Source organism: Canis aureus, chromosome 18 (assembly GCF_053574225.1).
Source record: "Canis aureus isolate CA01 chromosome 18, VMU_Caureus_v.1.0, whole genome shotgun sequence".
Lineage (NCBI taxonomy): Eukaryota > Metazoa > Chordata > Mammalia > Carnivora > Canidae > Canis > Canis aureus.
Window position 1 is genome coordinate 37,949,407 of NC_135628.1, and position 18,092 is coordinate 37,967,498.

At 37.7% G+C, this 18,092-nt stretch overlaps 1 protein-coding gene and 1 long non-coding RNA gene across 4 annotated transcripts in view; one reads left to right on the plus strand and one right to left on the minus strand.

The window, feature by feature from the left end:
• The window catches only part of COL28A1 (collagen type XXVIII alpha 1 chain), a 161,424-nt gene that overhangs the window by 20,842 nt on the left and 122,490 nt on the right, over positions 1-18,092 (plus strand). For both annotated transcript variants that reach the window (XM_077856802.1, XM_077856804.1), the window contains 4 exons: positions 1,765-1,791; positions 6,059-6,103; positions 9,069-9,113; positions 10,576-10,629. In XM_077856802.1, the coding sequence (XP_077712928.1) occupies positions 1,765-1,791; positions 6,059-6,103; positions 9,069-9,113; positions 10,576-10,629 (171 nt within the window). The remainder of the gene's footprint in view (positions 1-1,764; positions 1,792-6,058; positions 6,104-9,068; positions 9,114-10,575; positions 10,630-18,092) is intronic.
• LOC144288859 (uncharacterized) overlaps positions 1-18,092 on the minus strand; it is a 171,596-nt gene that overhangs the window by 5,713 nt on the left and 147,791 nt on the right. The gene's annotated exons all lie outside the window — the stretch shown is intronic.

Genomic DNA, 18,092 nt, shown 5'->3' on the forward strand with positions numbered 1-18,092 from the left:
TAAGGGGTAAGTAGAGAGAAAAGATAATTATAAACTTTTGATTCTGTGTAATTTGAAATATGATGGTACCATTAATAGAAACAAGAAAGTCAGAAACAAATTTGGCAGACTGATGAGTGCAGTTTTGGATATTTTAAATCTGAATAGTTTAAAACTAGTAATTAAGATGTCCTGATAGGAAGGAAGGAAGGAAGCAAGCTGATAGCACCCAAACAATACATTGACCAGGGACTCCTGGGTAGCCAGCAGTTGAGTGTCTGCCTTCAGCTCAGGGCGTGATCCTGGAGTTCTGGGATCGAGTCCCACATTGGGCTCCCTGCATGGGGCCTGCTTCTCCCTCTGCCTGTGTTTCTGCCTCTTTCTTTCTGTGTCTCTCATGAATAAATAAATAAAATTGTAAAAAAAAAAAAATACATTGACCAGAGATTTCAGAAGAAAAACAGGGCGGTGGGGGACGGGGGGAAGAGTATACTATAAAAAGTAAGATTTCTATTCATAAGCTATGTTTGCTCCTTCATAAATATAGTCTATACTCTTTTAACATTAAAAAATGACAGAATTTGAATATGGTTGTGTGCTGTAAGGGGCGGAGAACACTCTCAAATTCCTGAGATTGGAAGTCCAGAATTTTTTAGTGCTAAAAACATGAATTGTTTTCATAAAGAATCCCAATTTGTCTATAATGCAGCCTTTAATTTTAAGCACAAGATTAAAACTTAAACTCTATGCAAATAAATATTTCTAAGACGAATTAAATTATAGTGTAACAATATTTTTTACTGTAGTTCTATTTTTATATTCAATTTCTCAGTGACCGCTCATTTGGAGAGAAGTATTATTTCCTTCCTGAAGTTTTCCTTTTTTGCCTTTTGTAAGAAAAGTCATACAAAACAAAATTGTGTAGCCTGACACATGTAACTGTAATAATAGCTTGTTTATTCTATTGGTTTCTCCAGCTTACTTAGAATATGTCTTACAATTCTATTTTCATCCTTGAAAGCTATTGTATGAAGACATGAAATCCTATTTGAAAAAGCCTTGCTGTTGCTTAAAGTTGGTAATTTTCTGGTTCACTTAATACTCAGTAGTATATTACTTAGAGGGCTCATGGGCAGGGATGCCTTGCAGAAGGCCCAGCAGGGTTCCCAACGGGTACCCCAGAGAGGAACAGAGGCACTGGCCCCTAGTTAGTTAGCAAGAGAAAAAATACAGGAACTCAAAGGTCACTGTCTCATTAATGGTGATAAAGGAACCAACCTTTCATTTCGTTGATGTTCTATATTCCAGCCCAAATTTGAAAGGAGGAATGGATATAAATATTTACATACGCCGGAAAGGCCATTATTTTTTTTAAAGTCAATTTCTCTAACAGTCTCTGTGAAACATTCTCAGCTGGGATGGTTCATCGTTTAAAAGTCAATATCACCATTTTGAAAGGAGCATTATAGGTTATCCCTTCTGCAACAAGTTTCGGTGTATGGTCCTTCCTTGAGCTTTGGGCCAAAGTAAGGAATTGGGTTTAAAAAAATATGTGGAACCGAGAATAGAAAGTAATTAAGGGAAAAGCACGTTCTTCTCTTCTCCGGAGTAAATGCACATTCCCTAGGCTCAAAGAGGAGTAAGATAGCTTATATTTCCGTATGTGATCTTAGTTCCTTGACTGTACAGATGTGTTTTGTTATACTCCATAAATGAAAAACATCAAATACTTCCTCCAGTAATGTCTCCTAATATAGTTTACTCTTTCTTTCTTTTTTTAACTAGGGAATTCCTGGGTACAAGGGTGAGAAGGTAAGTTGGTAACAATGAATGGGAAGACCAGGCAGAAAGAAAAGAAACAGAACTGTATTTGTGTACTTAAAAAAAGTTTGTTTCTTTTACTTTTGTAAATCTGGGTTCCCTAAGTATACTCTTAACTGTTAACATGAAACAATAATAGAACTTAAGATACAGGACATGTTGTAAGGGATAAATGGCACCCTAAGATCCCTGAGAATAGGATCCAGCCTCTCAGCTCTGCAAACATGAGGACCCCAACTTAACAGCTAGGTAGCAGATATCCAGACTAAAAGTGTTTACGTACAAATGGACACAGCAACATTGCAGTTAGGTTTCTCCCTTGGCCCTTCACTTCCTATAAAACATAGACACTGAACTGTCTCATGGAAGCAAGAGGATTTATCCTGGGTGAAGCACTAAGGAACCACTTTATTTCATATAGTCAGGTGTCTGGGTAGAGTTTGCATTGGGGACAAACAAACAAAAGTTATGGGCTCATAGATTATTTATGATTCTTTGCAAATTACAAGTTATCAAGCTGGATGAGGGGTGTTAAGAACCTTTGAGAGTGTTCAATGGTCCATTCATAGGTTTATGCCACTGTTCTCTCTGCTAGCAGATTATCTATCTGAAAGCAAAGCATGTTCCTCTCATTCAATCTGTCTGCAACCCTCAGATCTGGGCAAGAGGTCTTGGTTTGGGTCTCCTCTGGCCCAATCCCCATTAGAGTCAGAAAGTTGCGGGGCAAGGGGCTTGTGCCCCCTTAAAACTTGACCTTGCTTTGGGTAAACAAGACCCCAGAAATCCCTACAAAATGGCCTGAGCCTGCTTTGCAGGCAGATGCAAACATCTTTCCTATGTCCATCTTTTCCCTAGGCCTATGTGGAAACAAAATGCAAGTTGTTTCTTGAAGCTGGAGGGGGCCCTGGTAGGAGCTTTGTTGTACAGCCTGATGCACCTTCGTGTGTATCTGTTCCTCCTGTTGTGGAAGGAACCAGAAGTAGGGAGGAGTCAAGAGGGAGCAGGGCTGTCAGCTGTGGGCGTGGGGCTGTACTTCCACATGGACCTCTGAGGAATGCCAAAATTCTTTCATTTTTTATTCCTTTTTTTTAATTTATTTTTTTAAATTTTTATTTATTTACGATAGTCACACACACACAAACACACACAGAGAGAGAGAGAGAGAGAGAGAGGCAGAGACACAGGCAGAGGGAGAAGCAGGCTCCATGCACCGGGAGCCCGACGTGGGATTCAATCCCGGGTCTCCAGGATCATGCCCTGAGCCAAAGGCAGGCACTAAACCGCTGCGCCACCCAGGGATCCCTCATTTTCTATTCCTTTTGAAGCTGTGCTTGTTGGAAAAGGAAGCTAGAACATTACTAGGTTATTATCTTAATTTATAACTTTCAACTATTTAGATACATGGTCCTGCATATATATATTAGAGGTGAGTCAGCATACAGGCAATAAACATATTCCCAATCACAGGAAATGTTAGGTGTCTCTTTCTTCATCCACATAAAACTAGATTAATGTAGGCTTCCTTAAGTTACAGCGTGGTTGGAGAATCAAATGGAATTATGGAAGTGACAATGTATTATAAATTTTTTGCTGGTCTAAAAAGGTAAGGTGCTATTATGAAGAGCCAGTGAGCAAATGATAATATGGGAAAGCTAAGAGTGTTTCATGATTGTAAAATTGTCCCATATATAGTTGCAGAAAATTATCCAGACCCTCTATCTTGATTTATAATATGAACTACTCATGAACACTATATATACATTTATACACACACACATATTCATATATATTTATATATATATGTATGTATATATATGTATGTATATATATGAAAGACTCATTTAAACTTCTGGGGAATTATAGAATCACTGGTGGAGTTCTCATTTGGAAAATACAAGCTGTCAGAATAAAGTGACCCTGAACCATTGACATTCAAACTAGAATTTCACCAAGAACAGCAGCATCAGATATTAGAGGCTGGGAACAGAGCTAATCTGTTCATAGCTTTCTGAAGAACTTGGTTTCTGAAACTGTGTAATTGTGGCCATTCCACAGGGATTAACTGAGCCCACCAAAAAAGAAACCGCCTTTGCAGAGGCAAATAACATGAGTACAATATTTTCATTGATGGAAGTCTGCCCCCAAAACAAATGCTGTTCCTCAGGACCCTATAGCTAACAAATCTGTCTGGACAAATGGAATGTGAACTCTGGCCAAAAGAATTTTGAGTGTATTTAGGGCACTTTTCTGTTTTATATTTTGGTGGCTGACTCATTTTATTCCCATCCAACATTATTAAATTAATTGCTTTCTAATTGATTCTTCAAGAGTGATTTTTTCCATTTTTATTCAGAAGTAAATGTTCAATTTGTTCTAAGTAAAAGCTCAGTTTTTCCCTGGGTCAGTTTGACTCAGTTTGATGTGGAGAGAGAACAGATTGCTTTTGAACAGAGGCATAGCTGGATCTAGGAATTGTACCTCCCTCTTTCCTGTTCCTGATGCCAGCAACACCCCATGTGGTACCATGGTTAGTGGAGAGTAACTTGCAGACCATGGCGGTGTGCCTTCTTCAGCTTTGGATGGTTGATAAACATGGACTTGCGAATCTAACAGACTCAATGGGCAAGCTGTTTAATCTCTCCAAACCTTCGTTTCCTCTCTCTCTCTCTCATTCTAATCTGTTGTGAAGATTAGCAGTAATGTAAAATCTTTGGATTTTATATCCATGATTGGTGGTTACAATAGTTATTTACCTCCTTAGAGTAGTGCTATTCAAAGTGTGATCTGCCCACTGGCTGTCAGTCTGTGAACTGTTGGTTTTTTGTGATGAGATAAAGCTTGTATTAGAATACAAATCCACTATATCACTACATACACTGTTTAGTCGACATTCATTTCTCACAGCATATCTTCTTTAATGAAGGAGGCAGGGCACTGATGTTCATCGTAGTGCATATTTCTTTTGTCACTGTGCAGTGGCACTTTGAGTAGCATGCCTTACAGCACATGGAAGATAAAGCGGCAGCAGAAACACACACTCATAGTGAGGGCACTGGACTAAGAGTCATTGGCTAGCATGTACATTTAAGTAACTCATTTAACCTCTCCAGTTGAGCTGCCATATCTTAAAAGTATGAATTGCTTTTAGGCAGCATAGTCAGTATTGCAGTAGTGTTGGATAGTATGGTTATGGATAGTAGCTACAAGGTGGCGAGCACAACATAACTTAGAGGTTGAATCACTATATCGCACACCTGAAACTAATGTAACACTGTGTGTCAGACATGCTCAAATAAAACTTAAAGGAATTGCTTTGAGGTTCAAAAAAAAAAAATATGAAAGCACTTGAAAATTCTAACTAGTAATTTTTCTAATTGTCTTTGATACCTTTTAGTTCTAATTATTCAAAGTCTTAGAAGTCTGATACAATGGATTAGTATTCAGAGATCCCAATTCTCATTATACACGAGCAAGTTACTTAACCTTTTGAATCACAAATTCTCAGTTTGTGAAATTGGGCTAATAATATCTATGTCAGACAGTTAACGTCAGCCTAACTGAGATAACATCTGCAAAATAACATTGATCATAAACTGTAAAGCATAATTTAAATGTTAGTTCTTTTTTCATTAATATTCCAGGAAAGGCAGGACAGGAGAATGTGATGATGGGAAATGACAGAGTGTGCTTGCCACCATGCCCATTCCCAGCAAGTCTTGCTAATTCTTCATGGCTCCTTTCCCTAGCAAGCCATGGCATGGTCTCAGGATCTTTTTCTTACTACTAATTGATCAAAGCTGGTACTCAGGACGGAGTATGGTGTTGTGGAAAAGATAGAGAACATGAGTCTGAGCTGCTTGATCAAGGGAAATTATCTTGTTGAGCTTAAGTTTTCTCATCTATAAAATAAAATTGTAAAACTGATCTCATGGAGTTGTGATGTGGATTCAATTAAATCACATACAGAAAGAGCGTATGATAGGTGCTCAGTAAACCTTAGTTTCTTTCCTTTTAATTTCATCCACCTCTCAACAATGTTAAACCTCACTAGGTGGTATCACTGATTTAATTCTGTCAAGTCAAGGATGACTCATGGATAAAATTTTTCGGAGTGCAATACCCAGATAATCCACAGGATTGACGGTAAACTTCTATATAACCCTTCAGAGTGCTTATGCTGTAAGAAATCTTTTTAAAAAATCCTAACCCCGAATGACTGCATATGTCCTCTTACTTATTTTATTTATTTATTTTTCAGGGGGAAAATGGAGAATGTGGCAAACCAGGAATAAAAGGTGACAAAGTAAGGAACATGTTTTTAAAATGCTAACAGCTGTGATCCCTTTGGGGCTAAGTTTCCTTAAGAAGAAATTCCTGAAATGCATTACCTTGCTCTCGCTACTGGAGTTGGAAAGTCATTGGCTCCATTTTCACATCTATAAAACATGAAGCAGAAAACAAAGCCATACCTAACTTTAGTGAATGGAGACCCCGCATGCCTTTCCCATGGACCTTAAAGACCTTGCTTAGTGGCACCAAACCTTTGAGGCCAGGCCTCCAGAATGTTACAGTGAAAAAAATAATTTAACCCGCAAAGTCAATTCCAGCTCCAATTGGGTCAAAGTGGAATTGTTTTTCAGATGTAAACACTGACTGTAAGCACTTTCCAAAACGGAGTAAAGAACTCCATGGAATAAGTTAAGGACGCAGTTATAAATAATGTGGCAGAACTGGTATAGGCGAGAGTTTGGCATTTTGAAATTGCAGCAAGCCACAGGCAATCGGGTAGGCATTTGTCTTTCATTAAAAATAAATATGAGGGATCCCTGGGTGGTGTAGCGGTTTGGCGCCTGCCTTTGGCCCAGGGCGCGATCCTGGAGACCCGGGATCGAGTCCCGCGTCGGGCTCCCGGTGCATGGAGCCTGCTTCTCCCTCTGCCTGTGTCTCTGCCCACCCCCCCCCCCCCCATCATAAATAAATAAAAATTTTAAAAAATTACCTTATTAAAAATAAATAATTATGAATCAAGTATTTAAACTGGAGACAAGGGCAGCCCGGGTGGCCCAGCGGTTTAGTGCCACCTTCAGCCCAGGGTGTGATCCTGGAGACCCGGGATCGAGTCCCACATTGGACTCCCTGCATGGCGCCTGCTTCTCCCTCTGCCTGTGTCTCTGACTCTCTCTGTGTCTCTCATGAATAAATAAATAAAATCTTTAAAAAAAATAAAATAAACTGGAGACAACATTAAATATGTTAAGGAGTTCCTTAATGGAGCACAAATATACAGAATACATTTGAAACAAAATGGCAAAAGATACAAAAATGTAGAGAATAAAAATAGTTTTCATTATAGTTAAGAACTATGAACAGCATGCTACCCAGATACTCAACTCTTTCAATATCTGTATTTTAATTATGGAAGAGAGCCAAGGGAAAAAAAAAAAAAACAGGCAAAAAGTGAAAAGCAGAGAATGAGATAATGACACCGGCCTATGTAGCTAACTAAGCACTTTAAATAGCTTGAGACTTTGTGAAAGCTTTTAAAGTACTGTGGAGTTAAAGGCCAGGTGGATCTGAAAAATGTGGGCTTGGTAATTATCTCTGGGCAGAGTGAAAACTGTTGTAATAAATGGATTCTGCTTGGAGGATAATTGAAAATGGGAGACAGACATGGACTTGAATATACAGAAGGAGGGACACATAGAACAAAAATGAAAGTTATATTAAACAGTAACCGTGAAAACTATTTGAAACAAAAACGACTGACAAAGAGTTAATATCCCATTTCATTGACTAGGATGCCAGGGGATTGTTAAATGCCCTATTATTTTTTTGTGCCAAAAAGAAAGCAAACATGCTGCCAATTACAAACCGAAGATGCAATTGACTGCAAAATGTATCTTAGTGCCAGGGATATAAAAATCTGGGAAACAAATGCATGTCTAGAGTCAATGAAATAGTGTCCTTGACATGAGTTCATATAAGTTTATGTCAAACATACAAAGAACATGAAGAGACACAAGAGAGGGAATATAAATGGCTAATTAAATCGAAAAAATCCAAATACATTAGCAATCAGATAAGTGAAAGTAACACATTAAAATATTATTTCTCTTATCAAACTAGCAAACACTGAGACAGTAAATAATACTCAGCATTGATGGGCGGGCTGTAAAATGAAGATCACTCTCTGCTCAGGTAGTAAGAATGGAAATCTGAACAAATTCTATGGAGGGAGGTTTTGCTTTTTCTTTCCATGTAGGGTGTGAGACACAAAAGACAGTGAGCCTTGAATGTGCTCATCATCTCTGTGTCTGTCGTCCTCTTCCAGGACATCATCTTTAGGAATTCATTAGAAATTGGACAAGATTATGCACAAAGATGTTCATTATAATATTATTTAAAATAGCAATCATCAAAAACTATTTAAATGTCAAAACTAGGGAAACGAGTAAGTAAATTATGATAGTTTCATATTCTTGAATATTATTCCATTTACTAAGAGCTTTTAATGACATAGAAAAATATTTTTGATACAATGGAAGACCAGATAAGAAGGGCACAAATTGTATATGCCCTTTAATCAAATTATTTGAAGAAATGTAATTATTGTATATGCCTAAAATGTTAATAGTAGTTGCTTCTGTGTGATTTTTTTTCTTTTCTTTGCATTTTTCTATAATTGTCAAGGCGTGTCTATTATGAACAGGTTATATTTTGGTAAGCAAAAAAAAAAATAATGTGAGAAAAGAGAGACTAGACTATATTCTCCTAAAAATAAGTTTTAGGGGGTTTCCTAGTTATGGAACACTGAAATATTTTCTGTTAAAAGGGGGGTTGAGTATAAACATGGTTTTGTCAAGCTGCATGTCTTGAAGATGGGCAAAAGAGTGATCTAGACATTGTGAAAACTTACTAAATTGTTACTTGTCTTTGTCTTGTTGGAAAGAAACAATATTCCACGAAGAGCACTGCTTTCTAAGGAATCTTAAGAAATAAATTTTTTACTCTGATCAAAATTTTAATATACAGGTGAAGGACTTACATCTAAAATTGTGTTTTCATGGAGTTCACTAAAGGAAAATTTGACCTCATGTTGGCTTATTAATTCGGATCATTTTGTTAACAGTGCATCCTTTGGCGTTCCTGTTTGGATAACCTTGGAAGATTGGCTATTACTCAGAACACATTCCCTTCTCCCCCATCTAAAATCATTGTACTTTGAAGATGAATATTTAGAGCAACTTATTATTAATTTTATTTCACAGGGATCGTTAGGACCACATGGACCAAAGGGACCCAGAGGACTTCAGGTAAGGAAGCTAAACCAAATCTATGTCTGGATTAGAATCACCTAGGAAGCTTTTAAAACTCACTTTGCGGGATCCCTGGGTGGTGCAGCGGTTTAGCGCCTGCCTTTGGCCCAGGGCGTGATCCTGGAGACCCGGGATTGAATCCCACGTCTGGCTCCCAGTGCATGGAGCCTGCTTCTCCCTCTGCCTGTGTCTCTGCCTCTCTCTCTCTCTCTCTCTCTCTCTCTCTGTGTGACTATCATAAATAAATAAAAATAAAAAAAAAATAAAACTCACTTTGCCCATTTGCTCTCTCTGTCAATTCAATCTGAATATCTAAGGATTGAAGCCAGGCATCAGTAGTTTTACATATTCTCAGGTGACTCCAATGTACAACAATGTTTGGAAATCACTATCCAGTGTTTTGAATAACTAATTCAGGCTCCCCATGGATAGGTACCAGCAGCTGGATTTACTTAGTAAAGGGATAAAAGTTTAAAAATTTGAGTCTCAGAAGACAGATAAAGCCAAAGCAATTAAAAACAGGAAGTAACTATTTTTGCTTTGCTGCTGTAATATAGTTAGAAAAACTATTCATTTTATCTAAATTATGGTATTTGTATTGTTCCGTTATTATAAGTACTTAGTACTCAGTAACATGGACTAATACTTAAAGGCATTTATTTAAGTTAAACATAGTCTATGGATTTCAAAAAATAATTTAGATCAGTTTTTTTCCAGTCTGGGGATTTACCTAGTCTAAAGTTTCCGGGGAGTAGAGGGAGGGTGTATGTATTTCAAAAAGTCTACTGAAAATTATAACTTGACCCAAGATTTTCTCAACAGCACCTAGTTAACCATCACCTACTTTTCTTTGGCCTGGAATTGTGTCAGGGCAGGGCAGTAACTCTGGTTATCATGGAGTCATCAGAAGCTCCAACTTTTAGTTATAAACACCTTAGATATTTCAAAAAAAAATTGTTGTTCATTCAAAATTTTTCCAAAAGGGCGTCCAGCCCAGGGATAAGGTTGGAAACACGGGCTTAGAAAGCAAACACCTGGGATCCCTGGGTGCTGCAGCGGTTTAGCGCCTGCCTTTGGCCCAGGGCGCGATCCTGGGGATCCAGGATCGAATCCCACGTCAGGCTTCCGGTGCATGGAGCCTGCTTCTCCCTCTGCCTGTGTCTCTGCCTCTCTCTCTCTCTCTGTGTGACTATCATAAATAAATAAAAAATAAAAGAAAAAGAAAGCAAACACCTCATGAACATATGTTTGCTCTCAGCTTAAGTACTATTTCAGAAGTTGCCTCTTAGACATGAGAAATTTCATCTCATTCCACTTCTCAGTCACACAGAACTCCTATGCAGCTCTGAGATACATAGTTTGACTTCTAAATTCAGCAACACTGGGGACCCTAGTGAACAATTCATTCCTGGTTGACCTTGGTACACAGAACTAATTCTTGGTTTTCATCCTGGAACAGGGCATTAGTGGACCTCCAGGGGATCCAGGCCCAAAGGGATTTCAAGGCAATAAGGTAATCATACCCTTCGATTAAAGACAGGCAGAGTGCCTTTCCCCTAATGAGCTATAGTGATCAATGTTTTTTTTTTTTAATGTGTATTTTTATGAAGCAGAAGTCAATGACTCTTTGAGGGTGTATCTTTGGCAATCCATAATAACCTTCAGGTGTATACACAGAATTGTGTTCCATCCAATACATGCAGGAAGTCAGTGGCATAGCTTTATAATTCATTATCATATTAGTCAAAGGTGTATTATTAAATACGAGTCATTATTCAGAATCTTGCAGTGTTTCCTTCTCACTCCTGTGCTTTAGTCATTTTACGGTTCATTAGAAACTGAAAAGTAGTAACAAATAACCAATTTAAATCACTGTTTCCCCATATGTGATACCAACTCAATATAGAGTCTATGAAAGAAGGAGATTTATGAATGTCATGCCAACAAAAATCGAGCTTTTAAAGATCGCTACAAAAAAAAATAATAATAATAAAAAAAGATTGCTACAGGGGTGCAATCTCAACGATCAGTACCAGGCTTGTAATGTCATGTGACATATAACCAGGCAAAATGAGGAGGGGTTGAATAAGAGCCAAACTGAGCCAAAAGATGCTATGGCTGGGATATTTAAAAGACCTGGTTATAAGGCTTTGTTTTCCAATAAGAGTGGCCATTAATTTGCTGAAAACAAGCTCTTAAGTACCTTGTAAACTCTTCTCAATGCTTAGTAAATTTCATGGATATAGTAAATTTCCAATAAACAGTGTTGTGAGTGGAGATCTTAGAATTTGTGGCAGCAAGAACAGCAGAAGATGCCATTCCCAATGGACCCTGGATACAGCCAATTTTTTAAAGGTGCTATCAAATCTAAGCTGTGGGGAGCAGTTGAGCTGCCGGAGTGTTCATTTTCCAAGGAGAAGAAAGAGAGTGACAAGTATAGTATTTTTAATGAGATAACAACAATGTGTGATTTCCCAGGCCACTTTTAATTGGCAAATTAAAATAGAATGAGCTTCTCAGCAGGAGTGTGCTTAAGCTTCATCAGGGGAAACTGCCTTTTCCAGTCTTTGCCTATGATTAATTCTCTCTGGGGAAAAGAAACGTATCTCTTGAATACTGAATAGGAGTTTTTATAAAATTGCTTTGGCTGTAGATAAGATCCTGCAGCAAGAAAAAAAATATTTTGACAGTCCACACTTATTTCTCGGATTTTCTGGTTACCTAAGATGATAATTTTCATGTTTGTGAAAAAGAGGCTTAAAATCAGGGATGGGGTTTGGAGTTTGCAATAGCTGTAGAATTATAGACTGAGCCACGAGGGATGTTAGAGATTATACTGGCCTAAAGTTTTCATTTTGGAAAATGAGAAGTAAAGTCTGGATATCAAATGGCTTGCCTGAGGCAAAGGCACAACAAGGCTCATCAGCTCTGGAGAGCACCCAGTGGAGGGTTAGGAGCAGGGCAGGTAGCTTTAGGAGTTGGTTAGTGGCAGTCCATCAAAACGTACCATCATTTGCTCACTTCTATTCATATTTCATACAATTACTATTTAGGTTTTTCTTTTAACATAAACTTATTTAGACAAAATTTAGCTTTTAATTCCAATTGTGCATTAATTCTTAGAAAGAGTAAATATAGTCAAGATTTTAGCGGGGCGGGGGTGGGGGGTTGCGGGCAGCCCCGGTGGCTTAGCGGTTTAGAGCCTGCCTTCAGCCCAGGGTGTGATCCTGGAGACTCGGGATCGAATCCCACGTCAGGCTCCCTGCATGGAGCCTGCTTCTCCCTCTGCCTGTGTCTCTGCCTCTCTCTCTTTCGTTCTCTCTCTCTCTGTGTCTGTCATGAGTGAATAAATAACATTTTTGAAAAAAAAAAAGAGTTTAGGGGAAGTTGGAACATTTCATGCTTGACTTTACATCATCATAAGAGGAGTAATTTTTCCAAAAGTATTTGAGGACTTCACAAATTTTCTAAAGTCCTCTCTAAAATAAATTTTTAAAAAAAAATGTGGTAAAGGGGGCACCAAGAAGGCTCAGTCACTTAAGAGATTGAATCCCAGTTGGGTTCCACAACTCTGGGTGGAGTTTACTTGGGATTCTTTCCTTCTGCCCGTCCGCCAGCATTCTCTCTCTCTAATAGGATAAATAAAATCTTTACAAAATAAAAACAAATTGTGCTAAAGGATATATAACATAAAATTACCACTTGAGCACTTGAGTTTTTATTTTATTTTTAAAAGATTTTTATTTGACACAGAGAAAAAGCAAGCACAAGCAGGGGGAGTAGCAGACAGAGGTAGAGGGAGAAGCGGGCAGAGCAAGGAGCCCAATGTGAGACTCAATCCCAGGACCCTGGGATCATGATCTGAGCTAAGGGCAGATGCTTAACCAATTGAGCCACACAGGCACCCCACCAGATGGATTTTAATCACAAAATTCACTGCCAGGTGAATATGGTGAATACACAAAGCTCATTGCCAATTGAAAAAGATGTCAATTTCTAGAGCATATTCTGGGTTGCTGGGAGCAAATGAAGTGGGAGTGAGTTTTTCTTTTTCCTTCTAGCAATATTTCTTGTTTAAGGTCACAAATTTAGTAGTCTCTTGACTCATACTTCAAGACTATTATTAATTTGGGCAGCCCTGGTGGCTCAGTGGTTTAGCACTGCCTTCAGCCCAGGGTGTGATCTTGGAGACCTGGGATAGAGTCCCACATCGGGTTCCCAGCATGAAGCCTGCTTCTCCCTCCCTCTGTGTCTCTACCTCTCTCTCTGTGTGTCTCTCTCATGAATAAATAAATAAAATCTTTTAAAAAGACTATTATTAATTTTTACTTCTCTTTGGGTCTGTCAACCAGAGATGCATGTTGCATTAATCATTAAATTTTTAAAAATTTTATAAATTTATTAGTATATTCTCTTAAAAGTCAGGTTTAAGGGAGTAATTTCATCTTGTGTCTCAGAACATACTTCTAAATCTTAAAGGCTTAATATACTTTTTTCCTCAATCTGGAAATAATGTTATGTTTATAATGACATTTCTTTTCCTGCATTACAATTTTATTACAAAATATTTTTAAGAAATTGCTGTTGCAATTTGTGCAAAAAATTCTCTAAAATCTAGTAATTCTGTATTTTCTCATGGGCACGGGGAGGATTATTTATTTTGAAACTTCTATAATAATCAATAACATTTATTGTATATTTACTATGTACAGACATGTAATTTTAAAGACTCACTTAACATACTGCTACCTTTTGGGGCATGATCTAGTCTTACCTCCATGCTACAGATTAGGCTATTCAAACAGAGAGAGTTTAAGCTATGGGTTCAAGTCTGTATAGCTAGTAAGGGATAGAGTCAGGATTCAAACCCAGCCAGCCTGCTCTTCATCACCAATTTATATTTACCTCCTTAGGGATATTGCTGAATTTCCTGCATAGTTGACCTGAGATAAATGTATTTTTTGGACAGTATGGAATTTACATCTGTCTCCCTTCTCCTGTACTCTAGCTAGAAACAACAGTCTGTTGAGAGGTGCATTTCTATTTGGTTATACTGTTCATCTGAAGATGTAGGAAGAGAAGGAAGGGAATTGCATGGGGAAAAGAAAACAGTAATATACATTTCAAATATTTTTTTCTTTTAAGAGAGCTTCAAACAGAAAACTTTAGACTTGTTATATTTGCAAAGATTCCATAAGAGTTTCTAGATGGGGCCTATGCCTTTGAATCTATGAATGATCTCTCTCATGAGCTACAGTCTCATGCTATTGCTCTAGTAGTTGGATTTTCTTCAACAAAGGGTTTGCAGAAAGGTGGTCAAAGAACAAAAGGGGGAAAAATAGCATGGGATAAATCAAGGAAAAATGTGATGCAGGCCCAGTTTCACAAATCATTTCTGTCATTAATATTTTCCATATGTAAAGTGTTCTGCCCTGAATGACCTTGTTGTCTTAGAAACAAAACATAGATATTTCTCAAAATGAAGCTGTGGCTCTAATGCCACTTCAGCCTCCCTCGTATATGAAGGTCATGCAGTGGCATTCATAAGAACATTCCATCAGTCTCTAAAATCAATTAGCATTATAATCACACAAGAGCCTTATCCCTAGGACCAAAAGGAAAATATTATAACTCTGGAGAGAGCACTGTGCTCTTAGTAAAAATTGAGTACCTGAGAGTCCTATGCCGACTTCTAAGGGCTGTTGTGGTGGTTCAGGTTGCAATCCCATCTGGCCCTACAATGGGCTCTCTAATAACTAGAAAAAAAAATGGCTCAAAATTGGCAGGGCTTTCAAATCACAGAGAACAAGTTACAAAATTAGTTTTGTACAAATAAACACAGTAGAATGCTGGGTGTGCCAAAACCACATTAGATAATTTTTGCCATTTCTTGATGTCTTTTTGAGGTTATTTTGGAAGGGTGTTTCCTTCTCAAATCTCTGCAAATCGGCTCTTTCCAAGACTCTCTTTGTGCTCCTGGGATGAGGGCCTGTTCACTGTGGTATGAGCAGAAAATAGCTTGTGACATGTTGGAGTATCCTAGTACTACCAGAGCTTTAGGGCTAGTGGGGTATCCTAGTACTGCTAGAGCTTTAGCTTTTTAGCTTTTTTTTTTTTTATTCCTGATGTGCTTTCCAAGTCCAAGTACCACATGTTAATCCTCCAACAATTACAAATACCATGATATTATATTCTATAGTAACTTATGCTAATGGATGCATAACCTTGCCTATCATAACTTCTTCTATTGTTTTACTCCAGGATATTCATATATTTCCTTCAGGATTTTTCTCCCCTTAGATTTTTCTTCTTGTGCTACACACAAGTGTGAGAAACTAAAAGGCCTTTTACGTATAAGATTTGTCTTAACTCACTTTTATTTGTGAGATGTCAAGAAAATCCACAGAGAAATAGCAGCCTTGTCCAGTTTAATAAATAGATATGATGAGGGTAAATAATCTCCAGTGAATCCAGCATTCATTTATCCATCCAAAATGAACAAAGGATCTTGTATCAATGAATAAATGGAACCTATGTTTCAAGAGGAGTGAGGACAAATCAAGCAGAACGTACCATGGTTCTGCATCACACCATGATTTTTGTACGCTCTCTTCTTCCTTATCCAACTTTGTCAAGGATTCATCTAATTTCTTGAGGTTTCCAAGCATGGTATGTATTTTTCAAGTAGCTAGTATTCTTCTAAAGAAGTGACTAAGAACTAAAAGTACAAATCCTAAAGTTGAAACTGTAAACATAGGATCTCTACACAACATCCTGTTTTCGTCAAAATGTCCTATGGAAAGAGGTCGATTTTTAAAAGAGCACTGGTTGTCAACCTTTGTAATAGCTACCAGGAATGCACATGCACATCTTTTTGGTAGCTAATAGTTTCCTTTTAGCTTCTATGCATTCTGCCTTTAAATATGACTAGCCTTTTCAAGATATGAGCCACTAGCAAGGGAATTGGATAAATATATGCAGGTCCTTTACTGTTTTAAAAAATAAATCTAGTGACAATGGGTAAGGAGCACTATTATATCTCAGAGAAAAAAGTACTATATAGGACAAAGAAATATTTGTTGAATGAATAGGAAGATGTATATTTAAATGGAATGAGTTGTCAACAGTTACATACTGTAGACAAGTCAAACAGGCAGGAACCTAAAAGTCATTTAGTGCATCAACTTTGAAGTTATTGGAAATCTGTAAGGGAACAGTTTTGATAGAGAGATTGGGGAAGTGAAAAGGGAGAAGAATACAATAGCCAGGAATCCTGACCATTCTTCCAAGATATTGGGATAATAAAGTGAAACAGGACAGCATTGACATAACCCATCAAAAGCTTTTGTGCATTTAATAATCTGATGTGTTCTTGTACTTCCACTTTTTCAAGGATTTTATTTGAGAGAGAGAGAGAGAGAGAGAGAGAGAGAGAGAGAGAGGAGAGAGCCCAGGTGGGTGGAGGGGCAGAGGGAGAGGGAGAAACACATTCCCTGTTCAGCAGAGAGCCAGAGGCAGGGCTCCATCCCAGGACCCTGGGATCATGACTTGATCCAAAGGCAGATGCTTAACCAACTGTCCCTATACTTCCACTTTTTTCTAAGAGAGGCAAGTAGACTTGGGATTTAATTTTTTATTTTTTTTACAGTTTTAAATATATAACTTAGAGTCTCATGTTTTCTATAACAGCACTAGTTTTGCTGGAACAGAATTATCATTAACGAAGTTTTAGTAGTCTTAAAAATACATTCTTGCTTTATTCATTATTTAAATACTTGATTTGACTCAATGTTAGCATAACAGCTTTAGAAGATCAATCTACTAAATGTAACTAATATTTTAATTATGGCTTGGAAGTAGTTCAACACCACAGATATGAACAAGTATGAAGGATTTTAAACTGCCTCTTCAAACAAGCACACTGTGTAGTTTTATTTCAGCTCTCACACAATTCAAAGACCTAACAATCTCCTGACATCATAATGTTGCTTTCAATCATAAAAAATCATGATTTGAAGTAGGATATAATTCTTCTAACTTGATGGGAAACAAACCAGGTGAAACCTACATAGACATCAACAATTCCTAGAATGGAATATTAGTCAAACAGAAAACTTTTTTAAGTTCATGGTCCTCTTAACAGAATGACTATATTTTTTGCTTCATGTAAAGCAGGGTACTTGAACGTGTCAACCTTTCCAATTGTCCCAAACCAATGATGGGCCTCTGGTTCCCCTGGCAGCTTACTACTTTGAACAAGGTTGTGACTGCTCAGTGTGAAAGATCTCTTTACAATTTTAATTATAAATATCTATTTAATGAAGATTGGAGCCAAGCTGCCAAACTATCTGAATGCTTTTTTCTTCAGAGATGTCAAAGTTTAAATGCTATTTCTGTCCTGAGCCTAATTAAAGGGAAGAAAATTCATTAGTAATCCAGTAATTCTTGTCGTGGAAAGGACTTTGACCTGCATGCACATCTGCCCACCAGGACTCTAAATGAGCTTATTAACTCATTTGACATGAGACAACTGATAGTGACAACTTGAAGTGGCTGCCAGAACATGTGGGATGTCAGCCAATGGCTTCAAGGTAGATGATTTTCATTCCCAAATCTCTGACACATATGGTTCTCAGCAGGCAGGTATACCGTGTGTGTGCATGTGTGTGTGCGTGTGCACACGTACAGAGACTGCCAAAGTAAAAACTCTAATGGATCAAAAAAAAAAAAACCTCTAATGGATCAAGAAACCCAAAATGCTGCTAACATAAAGGTGCTGAGTCTAAACTACCTGACCAGTCAAGCTGGGCAACATGGAACTGAATCTTACTATAGGGTCTTCAGAGGGATGTCACAATTAAAAACAAAAACAAAAACAAACACATTAATGTACCTATTTGATTCAAGTAAATTGCAATAGCATTGCGACAGGGAATATTAAGTTTATCCCAAGAGTAAGGCTTTTTTTATGATGGT